Source organism: Balaenoptera physalus (assembly GCF_965194825.1).
Source record: "Balaenoptera physalus genome assembly, chromosome: 15".
NCBI lineage: Eukaryota > Metazoa > Chordata > Mammalia > Artiodactyla > Balaenopteridae > Balaenoptera > Balaenoptera physalus.
The window spans coordinates 86,014,720-86,031,793 of NC_138894.1; the positions used below are offsets into that span (position 1 = coordinate 86,014,720).

Here is a 17,074-nt window from a genome sequence, read left to right on the forward strand (position 1 = left end):
CACTGTTTTGAGATGTTGACCGTCTCTTTATCAACCGCATCCTCTCGTCTTTTTCTCATCAGCTAGACATTGAGAACGAAGTCAACAATGAGATGGCCAACCGAATGTCCCTCTTCTATGCAGAAGCCACGCCGATGTTGAAAACCCTCAGCAACGCCACCATGCACTTTGTCTCCGAAGTAAGCGACGTCGAGAAATGAGGTGCCTTTTGCCCGATTGCATGTAAAATCTGCTAACAGGGCTAATACCCATTTGTGTCTCCCATTTAGAACAAAACGCTGCCAATAGAGAATACCACAGACTGCCTCAGTACGATGACGAGCGTTTGTAAAGTCATGCTGGAAACTCCGTAAGTTAAATCAGAGGTGTATTCATGGTCAAGAGTTCACCTATCTCTGTGATGATGGTGATGGTGGTGACAACATCTAACATTTGGGTCAGCATATTAACATTTACTTATATATTAACTGAATTAATTTCATAAAGAATTCTGGGTGAGAGGTGTAGTATTCCCATTTTAGAACTGAGGAAGATGAGGCCTAAATTGATTAACTGACTTCTTCCCAAAGATTGCATAGCTTGTTAGATGGCAGAATCAAAAGTTGAATCAAAGATACAGGAGAAGTTGTATAAGGATCAAATGGAAGATTGGGTTAAATGACTGGGTATGTTATAAATATATTGGAGAAAAGATTTGAGAGAAGATTTAGAACCAAGAGTGGAAGTGGTAAGGCTATTGCAAAAATGATAATGAAGATCTCTTTCTCTCTCTCTCTCTCTCTCATGCATGCAGCAGTTTCCTTGCACTTAAATTACTTGCTAGATTTAAAAAAATGGTTGAGGTTGTTGAGGATGAGGCAGTATGGTAATGAGAAAACCTGCACTCCAATGTCAGGGTTCCACTTATTCCACATATGTCTGTAGCCCCTCTTGTGCCCATAAACAAGTGGTCTGACCTGCCTGGACCTTGGTTTCCTCATCTGATAAGGTTCCCATAATACCATCTATGATGCAGAGAGTTTGGGAGGGCCAAAGGCATCAAGAGTGCCTTATAAAATTTGATGCTCTGTTCAAATGTAAGATGGTGTTAATTTCAGATAGTTCATTTATATTTAAGTTAAGATTTATTCCAAGATGGAAATAGTAATCATCATCATTGTGGGGACAATCCGTAATGAAGTAGATGTTAAGAAAGCCTCTAGGGGCTTCCCTGGTGGCGCAGTGGTTGAGAATCTGCCTGCCAATGCAGGGGACACGGGTTCGAGCCCTGGTCTGGGAAGATCCCACATGCCGCGGAGCGACTAGGCCCGTGAGCCACAATTACTGAGCCTGCGCGTCTGGAGCCTGTGCTCCGCAACAAGAGAGGCCGCGATAGTGAGAGGCCCGCGCACCGCGATGAGGAGTGGCCCCCGCTTGCCACAACTAGAGAGAGCCCTCGCACAGAAACGAAGACCCAACACAGCCATAAATAAATAAATTAAATTAAATTAAATTAAATTAAAAAATTAAAAAAAAAAAAAAAGAAAGCCTCTAGAACTGGCTTGAATTATCTGAATCATCAGCGACCCTGTCAAGGTAGGTGAACAAAATTCAAACTCCACAAATACTCTCAGCCCAGTGAATGGTATGTAATTTCTGGTAGGTACCTTTGCCAATGTAATTCAATCTGCAGCCTGTATCTTAACAAAGGAAGTTACCCAGACCGGAGACACGGTAGCTGCTCTATAGAGGTGAACTTGATTCGTTTTCTCCATAATGAAGCCATTATTCTCTATAATCTAGGACAGCCAGAGAGACCTGCTATAAAATATTCAAGATTGATGGGCGGGGGACTTAGGTACACGATGAGCTGCCTCGCTGAGGGCAGAGGAGAATTTACTGCCCTCTAATTTACCTTGTTTTCACAGTGGTCAGATAGATTCAAGGAGAATCACCATCGCTGGTTTCTGTAAGAGCTTATTAACCTGGTTCTGCAGGTCTGGAATTGTTCTCCAGGGGGGCTTGGAGGAGGCTGAAGTAGCCGTTTGTGGAGCCAGAGGTGAGCGTGCTCCGTCACGAGGTAACATCGCTGCCGCTTGTCCCCCTCCAGGGAGTACAGGAGCAGGTTTACAAGCGAAGAAACGCTGATGTTCTGCGTGAGGGTGATGGTGGGGGTCATCATCCTCTACGACCACGTCCACCCCGTGGGAGCTTTCTGCAAGACGTCCAAGATCGATGTAAGAACAGTTACGAACTGTGGTCTCCCAGCGAGAGCTCACAAATGTCGTCAAACAGACCTTGCTTCCCTCTCTCCCTCCCCTCCACACCCCCTACCCCCCGGCCCGGGAGTGAACTCTCCCAGATGCGAGCCCCATCGTGGCAGCTCTCGTAGCAAGAAGTCCAGTCCTGTTCATATGCTTGCAGCAAACACATCCAACCTCAAAGACATAGCAGGAATACGGAGGTGCTGATGCCTTCAGCCTGTAGAGGAGCTGAGAGGTAAACAGTCCCTGAGCTGCAAGCTGCCCCTTCAGCTTACCCAGTGTGCCATATAAATATCTATTTTTTATATGTTATATGTGTCTCATCCCAGATTACAAGGCACCACGGTCAAATCCCAAACAACGTTCCAGCTTCCTCTCCCACCATCCCTGCAGATGGCTCTACCTGATTCCCATGCCTTTTCTTGTCCTTGGAATATGCTTGAGCTCTTTTCTCTGCCCAGAGCGCCCTCCCTCTTCTCTGATGGGGGGATTCTTTTAAGACCCTCCTCACATGTCACCTCATTTGGAGCACATCTCCTGTGCCCTGCATGGAGCAGAGGCTTGTTTCTCCTCCAGGCCCAGAGCGCCTACCATTTTGGATTTTCTGACTCCCTCATGGCCTCTGAGTTTGTTGACAAGGGCAGAGACCAAGATCTATACACCTAATGTCTGCTTCATTGCCTGGCAGTGCCCTTGGTGCATACAGCACGGCGCTCACTAGGTACTCCATAGAGTTTTTGCTGAACGAATGGACATGGTTGGAAAACAAATGATTGTGGTGTGCAGGTGACTTCCTGTTGCTTGTGGGATAAAACAGGTTCCTCTCAGCCCAGTGTTTGCAGGCAGTGGCACCCAGCAGTGTAACCCTGTATTAATGTAAAGCCTTTTAAGTACGGAATAGGACCTCTTGGTACCAACTTATTCTGACGCGGCTGAGTCGGGGCGTGCACACTCTGATGCTCTAGTTCTGTGCAGACAGAAGGTCCATGTGCCCAGAGGGGCCATGAATCTAAGGATTGTAAGAAAATGTATCAATTAATAATGCAACTTGGATTACTCATTTTGAGGTTTTGGCTCCCTAGCATATCTAGCCATGGTTCTTCATTATTTTTAATGTAATTATTTCTATTTATCAAGATACTTATATAAATACTTATATAAATACTTATATACTTATATAAATACTTATATACTTATATATACTTATATACTTCTATAAATACATAAATACATATAAATATACTTATATAAATACTTATATAAAAGTTTTGGGAAAATACAGGAAATCAAAATATAGAAAATTGGGACTTCCCTGGTGCCCCAGTGGTTAAGACTCCATGCTTCTACGGCAGGGGGCGCGGGTTCGATCCCTGGTCAGGGAACTAAGACCCCGCATGCTGCACGGGGCAGCCAAAAAAAAAACAAACAAACCCAAAATACAGAAAATTAAATTTATCAGTGGTAACCTCACCATGGACAGATGACCACCATCAATATGTCACATATATATGTCCCTTCATTTTGTATAGATGTTTGTGCGTATGTGTGTATATACTTAACAGATTAGCACCCTGCCATAATTTCTATCTTAAAACATATTTAATTTGCATAGCAGTATATTATGGAAGTTTTTTCATACCAATAAACATTTTTACTGTATTCTTTGTGAGGCTTTAACATTTTTATGCTATAGATTAAGTATAAATAGCTCTATTATTAACCCATGAATATCATTTGAATATGGATTGAATTTATTACCTAGTACTCATAGGACATTCTCATTTACCACAGTCTTTTGTTAACTTGTCACAGAGTCAATAATTAAAAATACACTGGGTACCATTATGTCTTGTAGCCCTAACCTTTAAAAACCTTGTCCTTGCTTGTCATTTACTGTCTTTCTGCTGAGGCTATAAACGTTATATAATATTAGATCTATCCCTACCCAGTTTTGATGAAGTCCATTTGTTCATGTATGTCTCACTGAGAAGGTTTGTTCATAGAAGTTTGTATGTGTCTCTAAGAAAGTTTCAGGTCTACGGAGCACACGTGTGTATGATGGGCCATTTGTCTTTGATGGCATAAGGGTTTCTTTCCAGATGCCAGTCTGCTTCTAAGCCAGCAGCTTCTTGCACTGTTTTATAAATACTTAGGGTATCAGCATCAACTGTGAAAAAGCAAATATTGAAATAGATCCTGTTACCTGCGCTTGCAAAGAATGTGTTCTGTAGTCCAAAATGGAGGTACTGAGCTCTAGAAACCCAGATGAGGGAGAAACTCATTCTGCGTAGAGGCAGAGACAGAGGGTGACGTTTCAGGTGGATCTTGAGGATTTTACCAAATGGACCGAGAGAAGGAAGAGTACGCCAGGTGGAGGGAATCATCAGAGCCAAGTCATCGAGGCCCAGAGGGATATGCATCATTTAGAGAACTGATGCTATTCGTGGGTGCCAGGAGAGCAGGCTGGAGTGAGATGGCATTTTCAGCTGATGTCCTTCAAACTGTATGGAATGATCCAACACAGAATCACTCCTGAACCGTGGTCCGCAGCCCAAACCTCACCCGGAATCCCAGACCCCCCTCCTTCAGACACCTGAGGCGTGGCCGGCCTCAAATCAAAGGTTATCCTTTCCCCCACAGACCTGCTCCTCCTCCTCCTGGGCTCCTGTCTCAGGTATTTCTCCTTCCTCCAACTCAGTCTCAAAGCCAGAAACCTGGGATTGTCCCTCAGAACCTAGGAACTGTCTTCTTCCCTCTTCACCTTCACACCTTCTCAATCACCGAGTCCTGTGAACTGGACCTCGGATGCACCCCCACCCCCCGTCTTGCCCTGATCCTCCGTGCCCACTGCCGCTCTCATACCCTCACCCTCAGGGGCTCCCACTGGCCCCCCCGTCTCCAGTCGCGCTTCCTCCCATCCCTTGCAGTATGCATCACGTTACTAGATTGTTTAACACCTAACAAGAGTGTTTTCCACAGGTAAAGGCCCCCAACTCCCGAACATGCTGTTAAACCCACATTGAATCTGGCCCTGACTGCACCTCTGACTGCATCCTGTTATTCACACTCAAGGCTTTCATCCGCCTGAAATAGAACTCGAAATTCCCAAAGAGTATCCACTGCTCTTCTGCCTCTTCTCTAATCTATGTCCCCATTTCTCCTTGGGCACTTTTTACAAGAACACATATCATAGGATGATAATGAGCTATTTGTCTCTCTTCTCCCACTAGACTATGAGCTCTTTTGGGAGAGGGACCAAATCTCTTCATTCTGAGCTTGATCCCATCCTGCACCCATGACAGGCATCTCTGATTGACCACGACATTCTTTTTGGATGAACCTAAACATGCCCCCAAATGATTCTTAACCCTGGGCTTCTGGCTGCCCCCATCAATCCAACAGGGTTTATCAGGCCTTTAGGAAAAAACTTTCAACATACAAGAACATTTTTATAAGTGACCTTTATAAAAGAGGTCCTTAGTACAGTACAGTATACCCAAATCAGTGCATGAACATCTGAGCTTAAAATGAGTGATGGTGTTCTTTCCAGAAAGATTCTTCCTTTGCAAAAAAAAAGAAAAAATTTGTTAAGTTGTTGAGTTTACCAGTCAAACAGCTGAAGGAGGAAAAGCATTCTGGGCAGAGAGATGACATAAAATGATCAGGTTTGCAATTCATTCAGTCAGTCTCAACTGAGCACAGGCTAGAGGAGGAGCTCTCCCCTTGGCTCTGGAGTCCAAGACAAGAAAATCAAAGTCTCAGGTCTTTGTCCCCAAAAGTCAGACACATAAAATATTCGATTGCAGTATAATATGAAAACTGGCACAGAACCTTCTAGAAGCCCAGAGAAACAACTCACTGGCCTGAGGGGGTAGGAAGGTCTGTTGGACATTTCTGAGTTTGATTTCTATGGGAAGAAATACTGTGATATTATTATGAACAGATGTTGTTATGGACAGATACTATGATGGGATTACTGGGGTATTAACAAACTCCTGTGCTTTCTTCTAGATGAAAGGCTGTATAAAGGTGTTGAAGGAACAGGCCCCAGACAGTGTGGAGGGGCTGCTGAACGCCCTCAGGTGAGCCTCAGCCCTGTGGGGCAGCCAACCCTTCTGAACCATTGCAAATATAGATGCTGTTTGGGTCCGAGGGCTAGAACACCAGGCTTAACCCCTTTGCATCTGTTAATACATGTCACCTTCCCAACTGCCTGTTGAGGTCAGCCCCATTTTTATCATCCCCTTTTTACAGATGGAAGAAACTGAAATTTAGAGAAGTCAGCTCACTTGGCAAAAGTCACACAGCAGATGGCTGAGCCAGGATCTAAACCCAGGCCTGGGTGACCCCGCAGGTCAAAGGCCTGACTCCCAGCCACAATGCTTTGTGGTTGGTGGGGACTTGCAGAAGAAGAAGCTTCCCTGGTCTCACTTCCCCCTGCACCTGTGGTTCCCAAACCTGGCTGCACAGGAGAATTACGTGGGTAGCTTTTGAAAACACTGATGCTCAGGGTCCAACCCAGGCCAGATGAGCTCGAATCGCTGGGGTAGGGCCTCAGGCATCCATTTTGCGTTTGTGGGTTTGCTCTGAAGGTCCCTGGGTGAGTCATACGTGCAGCTGCCAACACCGAAAACCCTGCTCTCCCCTGTCTGGATGCCCTCGTAGTTGGCTAGTGCCAACGAGTCATGCCCGAGCACCTGCTGTCTTCCCAAGGGCACATTCACTTAATCCACTTCAGGGGAGGTATTCTTGTTTCTCAGCTGTGACATATCCACAGGAGTTTGTTGAATCATGCCAGTCGGGATTGCAATCTGGAAAGTTCATGGTCCCTGCTGTCTCATTCATCTTTGATTTCCCTCAGTTCCTCTCAACTTCATGCATGTAGTAAATGTTCCATAAGTATAAGTGAAATGGAGCAGTGATCCTCTACTCACGTACAACACATATGTTTCGTGCTCTCATTTAATCATCACAAGTCAGAGTGATAAGATCTATTACCCCATCTAATAAATGAAGAAACTGAGATGCACATGAAATGAATAATTATACACTGAGGCTAATCCTTTTTCATGAAGCTGCTAAGTCATCATTCTTCAGAACAGATGTAGCTTTAACCCAAGAGCCTTCCAGATTCTGTGGGTAAACCAAGGTTTTCTCCATTGGTGCCCATTTCACAAAAGGCTGGCTTTCCACACTCAATAAGAAGACTTTGGCTTCTGTTGTTTGTTTGTTTGTTTTGCTTTCCAGCATCATTCAATCAAGCAGAGCTTCGAGAGCAGGGCACTGCGGTAGGCTGTGAGTTCCATCCGAATCTCGGCATTTGGTGTCTCCTGTAGACACTGTGAGGAAGTCAAAGAACACAGGTTTTTGAGGCAGGCAGACCTGGATCCAAATCAGAAATCACAAATTGTTTACAAATCATACATCGTTATATTTGTCATCTAGAATGGGTCTTTTAACGTCTCTAAATCTCAGTTTGCACATCTGTAAAATGGAGGCAATGACCTGTCCTACAAAGAGTTAGTGTGAGTGAAATAAAAACTTCCATGGAGTGCTTGGGACGCGGTCAAGATTTTATTACATGTTACTTCTCTTTTCCTTTCTTTTCATGAACTATTTCTACACCAGTTAATGTGAGGAGACAAATGACACCAGTTTTCTTCAGTATATGGACCTGCCTTCGTGCCCCCTTGTGGTGGCAATGAGGACAAGCATTCCCATAAAAGTAAAAAACCCTAACAGTTTAAGTGTTGGGTAATGTTGTTAGATGCAAACCCATATTTTAATATTTGTGACTCAGCAGGGGTGGCCTAGATGGCCAAGATCCTGCACTCAAGCACGTGAAGTCTGCCTCCCTGGAACATGAGATTGCTTGTGTCTCCTCCGTGAAATTATTTGATTAGGTGGAAGATCTGCTTGTTTAATAACTGTAACATAAAACTCCTTTGGAAGGAAGGAGCAAATATTAAATCTGAGACTACTCTGGGCATTGAAGTGTGGCTCTTTGTCTAAAGAACCAATGCCAAGTTTGATTTCTAAATATCAGTTATGTCTCCCAAGGTAAAGATGAGCTGGAGAGTCACGATCGAAACTTTCTCAGAGTGCTGTTTGCACACTGACCGCCATCATTTTCTCTCCATCCAGGTTCACTACAAAACACTTGAATGATGAATCGACTTCCAAACAGATTCGAGCAATGCTTCAGTAAAGCTTTGCTCAGTGAAGAGGATCTTTGAACTGACCTCAGAAGATGTATATGTTTACATAATTTAATACAGATTGATGTTAATACTCGTGTATTTACATAACCGTTTCCTTCTTGTCCCTGAAATATATGGACCTTAATTTGTATCCTGACTGACTCAACCCAGCAGAGCATAAATTGACTGGAGAGCCTTATCTTCGATGTCTGAGACGAAAACCCCTTCTCCAAAAGGAAAATTTTAGAGACATTGATCTTTGCTACTGGAGTTCCTCACACCTTTAACAATCAGAAATTCCTAATAGCTTGTGGTCATGTTTTAATTCTAGATGTGTAATCTCTCTGGGAAGTATAGTTATAGAAACACGAAGTATTTGATTTCCTGGGTCAGCTCAACTACAAGAAACACAACTGTTATCCTGACAGAGAGAGAGGGATCCCAGAAAAGAAAAATGCACGTGGAGACACAAAGCCAAGTGTTTGGAATTCAGCACACCCCCTCTCTTTCCTCAGACAGCGCAGCACACGTGCAACTTTTTTGTTGCACGTATTTTATTTATCAGCATACTCTCTTCCTGTTTTGATTTATACCCTCTAATGTTCCCTTTCCATTTTGCAAGAGGAAAAATCAGTGTGTTTGCATCAGTTCATGGGAGAGAAGCAAGAAGAGATAGATGTGCTGTTGTGGATGGGTCGGTGGCTGTGGTGGAAGTGGGGCACAGGTGGGGAGGAAGGGCACCCAGGCAACTGGACGGTCATCTCTCTGCTTCAGCCCTCTGTCTCCAGGGACAGGGAAATGGAGCTCTGGCTAAAATTGTGGGTAACGTTGCTAACATTCCTGTTGTCTGTGGAGCGCTGGATACACAGCCCCTCCTAATAGGAGCCCTGTCCTCTGGGGACCATCCCTGTGGCAGCAGAGACCTAGGCACTTAATTAGTTACCAGAAAACTAGAGGAACTTGGGAGATTTTCGTTTTCTGGTTATCTAATATTTAAATGGCAGCTCCTTCACGACCCAACTGCTAGCTTGTTGCAATGTATAAACTCTGGCTTGAGTACCTGGATTAAGTCCTAGCCCTGTTGATTCACAGAGGGATCTTGGGAAATTCACTTAAGTTCTCTGTGTCTCACTTTCCTCATCTATAAAATGGGCAAATAAAACAGATAATCTCCAATAGTCCTACAAGACTATGAGTCAATAGAAAGACTGACTCTCACCATCCTTCCTTTGTAAGTAGAATCCAGTAAGCATCACCCCACCTTGCCTTGATGCTTAGCATTATGACAAGGGTCATTCTGTCTGCAGACAGAGCTTAGAATGGAATCTTGGAAATCTTCTATTCTGGTCTTCAGTGGAAAAATGAGACAGAAAATGAAGTCTAACAGGATCACCCCCATGTAGGACTAGAACCCAGGACGCCTCATTCCTGACTCCACGCCCTTTCTTTTTCACCACGTGGCCTATGCATACATACTATGGGGGTGATACTGGACGCTTTTAAATCAACCCTCAGCCTGAACCATATAATTGCTTGCCTATTTCTGATGGAAGGAAAGAGTTGCCCAGGGAATGGTAATTCCCAAAGTTGGGTTTTGTTATATCAGGGTTTGGTGTCATTCACAATGTTCCATTGTGACAATGTCCCAATGTCACAATGTCCCAAGGAATGAGCTGTCACACCATTGCTTTCCTGACTTTGGTGGCCAGCTGGCATTCCCTTGAGTCCTCCAAGAAGAGGAGAGACATACTTTGGTTTTGTTTATTTTTAACAAAGAAATCCATTCAAGTGACAGAACAGATTACCCAGTCTGTATCTAAATGTCAGTCAACAAGGAGAGGAAAGGCCCTTTTCCTTGGAGCTTTTCAAGCTGAACAAGTACAGCTGCTTGGATGAGGGTTCTCTCATCAGAACAGAAATGCACTAGATGGCTTTCAAGACCTTTCCAAACCTAGGCATTCTAAAACCCTAGAGGAAGCCAGAAATGAGGATAACACTGGGTAAACAAATTCATTAAATATTCAGCTTAAGAAATGTTCTTTTACTTGGCAGCCCCATGTTATCTTTGGGAAACAACTGTCAAGACTAGAAATATAGATGCACTCAATGTTTATCGTCACTGGGTTTACTTTCCTCCCATATCATGGAAGGAGATTAAGTCTTGGAGAGGGGAAAGGACTTGCAGAGTAAATAGTTGAGCACGTTTATAATTTTTAATTAGACTTTCTATCAAATGGGACCAAACATATGGGAGAGGCTTCCGGCCTGCCCCGATTTAGCCAAGCCACCTTGTTTCAAAGCCAAGATTCACTAGTACGTGGATTCTCAAAAGCCCAGGACCTGAACTATTGCCTCTGACTATCAGGAGGACGGTTAACCGAATGTCTGTGATCACTAACAGGTGATGGGCCTTGGGTCCACTCCGGAACTAATGTGGGAGACAAATTCTTTTAACAGACTGTCCGCCAGGCATCAGACATCCTTGAAAAATCACAGCTTTTTGTGCTGCATGCACATGTGTCCACACCCTGTGAGTGGTTCAGGGGAAAGTGCAAGCCACAGTATCCATGTCAATGTTAACTGTATTTCATATTCGATGTCTCATGGTTTTCAAATAAAAGTGTTTTCCATTACTCATATTTATTTTGGGGCAAGCAACAAGGTGAAAATTACATTTCTCAGATGCACTGCTACTTTGGCATTATAACTTTGTTCTCGGAAACCCTTTATGTGCCACTAGGAATTAGTAAAACAAAGTGACAATGAATGTTTTGAATTGTGGTGACCCATTGGGGCTGGAGTATTAATTAACAACCAGAAAGAAAATCCTGGATACTATCCTTTAACTATTAGTTAATATCATGCTTCATGGGTGTTTGCTCTTAGTCATCACCATTGTATCAAGTTATTAATGGTAAACTGAGGTTTTTGATACATCATCACATTTAAATAACAGCAATTTCATGCTTTCTCAAAAGAAAAATGAAGCTCACTCAATCTTGGAATCTAATGGTGCAGAAGACATCAGAAACTTCTCATTCAATCTTGTATCCCAGACAGATAACAGATTTTTCTAGATGTTAATAATAAACATTGGAATTTTATCTTAAAGAAACAAAAACTTTGGAACCCAATTTCCCCACTACATCTATAAAGGCTGTTGCATACACAAAGCTGTTTAAAAGTTGTTGTATATTGTTTGCTGAAGTCCCTGTAATTTTTTTTTGCCTGCTTTGCCTCTTTTTGTACAGAAGTTTTGAGTGTGAAATGAAAATTAAAGTTTGGTACATATATTTAAAAATACACCTCTTTTATATGATGTTCAAGGTTAAGTGGGTAATAAACACATGATCACAGATACTTGCTAAACATAGATATTTGCTAAACACCGGCTCTGCGGACCAGGAAATCACACCAACCGCCCTTCACCTCTCTATGCCTCAATTACTTCATATACCCCAAATCTGAAATACCCAAAATGAACTAGTCTTGGTACCAGCTGTACTTATTCATTTCAGCAAAGACCCCCATTATTTTTTTAAAAAGGCATAAAATACGGAGATACGTGACTGATATCTAGAGTTGCAGGAGACCTACTTATTCAAGGATGCTAAGAAATAAAAGAGCATTTATTTGCTCTTTTATTTTTTCTCTTGAGTACAGTAGCACTTTCTGGATTTGGCAAAATTAGCAAATAGCCTCTTCCACAAAAGTTCATTTTTCAGGCAACTTAATCTCTAAAGCAGTTCTCTTAACTATTAAACACTGCAACTTTTCTCGAGCATTACTTTTCATCCCTGAACCTTTTAAGCTAATCACCTAAGACCTAACTGCATGTGCTCCCAGTGGCTCAGAGTCCCCAGCAGAGACCTTCCACGATGCCATATACCAAACACAAAGGGGAATGAATAGGAATGGTAAATGTTCTGTACATTGACACAGACAAATTATAAACGGACAAAAGCTGGAAAGAGAGAAAATGAAAGGGGCCTTTGAGAGAGAGAGAGAAGAAGGGGAGCGAGAGACCCTAATTAAATAAGTGATGAGAGTCAAAAGACATGAAAAAGAAATGAGAAAGCATAAGTGTAATTCTCAAGAGGAGCACAGCTGGTGAGGAACTGAATAGCCTTCATACCAACCAGAAATTTGGTTGTTAATCAGAGTTCTCTTGGAAGGATGGTAAAGAAGAGCTCAGATGGCACATTCCTGAAACCTGGTGAATATTTGCAATCTGTAGTCACGCCTGATTTCGTGCTTTTAGTTATCAGTAAGCAGACAGAATTTCTAGATGTTTGCTGTTTGAAAGGTGTGTGGGATAATTAGTCATCACAATGTAAATGACCAATTAAATAATACTGTATAATGTTGATTAATTTATTTATTCATATTCATTAAGCACATTAATCTATCCAATACCAAAATCCTGGTCGCTACTAGTAACCTCCACCCTGACTGAGCACATCCTGCATGTACCTCTTACTCAGTAAATAGAAAGGTCTTGGCCATTCTGTCTGCTCCAGCTCACAGGTCAAACTCCAAAGAAGGGAATTTTTCTGCCCTGGTCACATCAAGTTCCTGCGACTGTATTTTTATTACTCTAGCTCTTCCCTTGCCTGATGTCCCAGAATTTAGAAAGTGTCTTTTAGGCTGAAAGTTCTTGTAAACTCAAAATAGTCTTTTCTCTATAAGATCTTCTAGTTTTCACTATCAAATTGCACATTTCCAGATTCCTCTTTCTCTCTGCCTGCACTTTCTGTTCATTTTAAATTGTCCTTGTTTGCCCCATAACAGGCTTTTTCTCAAGTCAGAAGCTATATTTTATTAACATTCCTAAGCCACCCAAGAGCTAAAGTCTTCAATGTTGTGACTTGAGGACTGGTAGTTCTAAAAGGCTTCTTAAACCTTGAAGAAGCTTGTCTCTAGAAAATATTAAAAGTACTTGGAGGAGGCTATAAAATTACCTCCCTCCAAATTTCAATAGGTTTGAAAGGATTTTTTTATTCCTTTTGTGTGATAGAAATAATGCGATCACTATTGGGAGAAGTTATAAAGGTGGTGGTGTTACATGTGAATATGGGTGGGGAGGATGAAAGGATAGGGAGCTCTAGGCTGAACCAGGTGAGTATTTACTATCTCCAAAATGTTCCATGGGCATTTCCACTCCCGTGATGCTGTCTTTAATGCACACCCTCTTCCTCACTGTCTATCTGAAGTTTACTTGGGCTTCAAGTAAACTTGATGATCCACTTCCTCCATGAAGCTTTACCTAACTAACCCAGTCCATGCTAATCCTCTCCTTTTGGCTCCTAATGCATTTAATTTATTTGATGTTAAATATAGGCCACTGCACAGTACTTTAAATTATGTGTTTGGTTTGTCCATTAGATGTGTAAGTTCCTGTGGGCAGAAAATGTGACCTACAGAGTGTCAAGCTCAACATAGGCCAGTGGCCAATAGAAGCTGCCTGCAAAGAGAAAATTTCAGGGTCCTGAAACTTGAGTGTGCTGAAATGAGACCCTGACAATTAATTTCTACAGCTCACAGCCACAAACTACCAGCTCCTCTGACTGGTCAACTTTATTCGTGGAGGAAATATTTACCTACCTGTCAGGGTATTTTTAACCTCTGTGGACACAGAGTTTGCAGCTTGCAGCAGATCTGCCAGGAGTCCAGTTGAGAAATCAAGCTGTTGTCTTGATCAGAAGTCAGAGTCAGCTAGTTCTGGCACGGGCAGACATGCTAGTTGGATGAAGTTTTGCTTGGTCTGGTGCTAGGCTGCTACTCCGTCAGAGAGTTGACCTTGAGGCAGAGGCAGAGATGCAAGTGAAGCAATTTCCAATAACTTGACCAATCAATTCAGCACCTTGGACAGCAATCTAGGCCTGTCGCTCTGACCGTCCACTGCCATGTACGCTGGAATCCATAAGTCCTATTCGTCGGTTCAACTTTGTCTCTAGACCTCTGGTTATCAAGACAATATGTTCCTCATAAAATTAAAGTTTCACGGTAGCTGGAAAAGCATTTTTCTTTGTATTGGGACTTCTGAATATCACATAAGATGGGCAGGAAGTAGTTTTGGAAAGGCCCATATATCATCTTGCGTTTTCATATTCACAATATTTTAAAATTCAAACCAAACTCATAAAAATAAATCTCTCCTTTTCTTTACCCCTATTCCTCCAGCTGATTATTAAGACCTAACAAATATCCTTTTTAAAGAGCTCTCAAAATCTGTCAAATTCTCCTCAGTTCATTTTGCTTTATTTACTCCAAGCTTTACCATCTCTTCTTTAGAAGGTCACTCAGCCTTTACTTTCTCCCTCCTCTAATCCATTCTGCATACAGCTAACAAACACACCTTTCTGTGACATATGTTTGACAATGTTGTGCCATACTATTGCCTTTAGCAAGTTCCCTGAAGTATAGTCTTGGAGATGTTAATTGGTGTTCCATGAAAAGAAAATCAATTTTCAAGTACTTGTGAAACAGGTTAAACAGATTATTTTATTTACTTATTCTTTTTTTCTACTAGAATTTTTTATTCATTGTAAATCTCCACAGGAGGGTAGAGCATGTGATATGTAGCAATTCTCAAATGTATTTGTCTACAGAATTCATATTTCACAGAACATCTATGATTTCTCATGGACATTAGCATTCTGCAGAAACACTGCTTAATCAAACCTAACAACTTAATTTTCCCATCTCACTTACCTTCTATCAAACATGCATCCCATTTTTCCATGCTATAAAAAACATTCACAGTTTTCTGATATAACATCTATTGTCTTCATTTTTATAACATTGCTAATAACACTGTTCCTTCTGCCTGAAATTCTACTTCCCCTAATTTGTCTTGTGAAATCCTGTTCATCCTTTAAGACATTGCTCAAATGGCTCTTCTTCTTTGACTCTTTCCATGCTTTACCCAAGCGAAGTTAGTTACTCTTTCCTGCACGTTACCATGTTCCCATCTCCATTGTACCATTCTCAGATTTAGGTAGTACCAGAGAGACTAGTGGTGAACAGCTGTGCTTAGGTCTCATTTTTTCTCTTGCCCAAATATGTCATAGAAATAGTAATCCACATCTGAGACTTCTTTAAAAGAATCTTTTTTTTTTCAATCAACTCTGTAATTTAAAAAATAATAATTATGTACCATTTGAAGATCTAAAACTAGTCACTAGTCACTTAAGAAACCATCTCAACTGACATTTTTAAGCAGGCATTCTCAGTAAATAGTGTTGAATTTTTCCATATTTGTGAGGTTTGTTCATGTACTCTATACATTTCTTTTGATTTAAGTAGTTTGCATTTTCATAGAAAATGGTACATTTTATCCACATTTAAAAATATTTAGCAAAATCTTTTAGAAATTATTCATTATTTTATTATTTTCTCTTTACCTGTGGTTACATCTACTTCCTTAGAATTAACATTTTTGAATTTGTGTTTCTTTTTTTTTACCTTGACTAGACAAATACATGATTTATCTCTTCATGTTTGTATATACATGTATGCACACATGCATGTGTGTGTATGTTGTAAGAAGTAGCTATTGAATAGCAGTTCATGATTTAAGAGAGGGAAGGCACTCAAAGTCCAAACAGCAGCCTAGGTTTTCATTCAGGTCACATAACTTACTAAATGTGTAATCTTGGGCAACTTTATTTGTGCCTCAATTTTTTTTTTTTTAATTTATTTCTTTATTTATTTTTGGGTGTGTTGGGTCTTCGTTTCTGTGCGAGGGCTTTCTCCAGTTGCGGCAAGCAGGGGCCACTCCTCATCGCGGTGCGCAGGCCTCTCGCTATCGCGGCCTCTCTTGTTGCGGAGCACAGGCTCCAGACGCGCAGGCTCAGTAGTTGTGGCTCACGGGCCCAGTTGCTCCGCGGCATGTGGGATCTTCCCAGACCAGGGCTCGAACCCGTGTTCCCTGCATTGGCAGGCGGACTCTCAACCACTGCGCCACCAGGGAAGCCCTGTGCCTCAATTTTATCATCTGTGAAATTATGTTAATTATAAAAATGTGACAAAGGGCCTTGTACCTAGTGACCAATCGTTAGTCATATTTATTGTCTATTGTAGTAATTTTTTATCTTCATTATTTCCCACTTTGTTAGTTAAAGTTCCTTATTTTATTTTTTTACCTTTCTTATTTTTATAATGTCTTATGTGGAATATTTAGTGGTTTTTTTTTTCCTCTGTTCATGAAAAAACTCTTTTAGGAAATGCATTTTTCTATGATAATACCTTTAGCTTCACCTCATTATCATTTTTACTAGGTTATTTTATACTCTGAGTGTAATTTTTCTTCCATTTATACATAATTTAGGAGTAATTTTAAATATCTAAAGAGTTAAGGATTTTGTTGGGTTTTGTACTCCAATTTTTGTCATTAATGTTAGTATTATTGTATCATGATCAGAATGTGTGACCTATACCATTGCTGTCATTTTGGAATTAATCGAGGTTTCCTTTGTAGCCTGATATCTTAGTTTGAATTCCCCCCAGAAGAAGAGCCTCATGCTAGGACTTAGTCACAAGTAGTTTATTTAGGAGATGAACCCAGGGAGCAGGGGCAGGAGAACAGAGAGAAAGAGACAGGGCAGGAGAAGGACCTAATAACAGATG

At 41.6% G+C, this 17,074-nt stretch overlaps 1 protein-coding gene across 3 annotated transcripts in view; it reads left to right on the top strand.

Moving 5' to 3' along the window:
- Positions 1 to 11,076, top strand: part of CYRIA (CYFIP related Rac1 interactor A) — a 107,993-nt gene extending 96,917 nt beyond the window's left edge. For all 3 annotated transcript variants that reach the window (XM_082426444.1, XM_082426445.1, XM_082426446.1), the window contains exons 8-12: positions 63 to 179; positions 270 to 349; positions 2,090 to 2,216; positions 6,255 to 6,325; positions 8,388 to 11,076. In XM_082426444.1, the coding sequence (XP_082282570.1) occupies positions 63 to 179; positions 270 to 349; positions 2,090 to 2,216; positions 6,255 to 6,325; positions 8,388 to 8,451 (459 nt within the window). In that variant the 3' untranslated portion in view covers positions 8,452 to 11,076. The remainder of the gene's footprint in view (positions 1 to 62; positions 180 to 269; positions 350 to 2,089; positions 2,217 to 6,254; positions 6,326 to 8,387) is intronic.
- Positions 11,077 to 17,074: the final 5,998 nt, after the last annotated feature.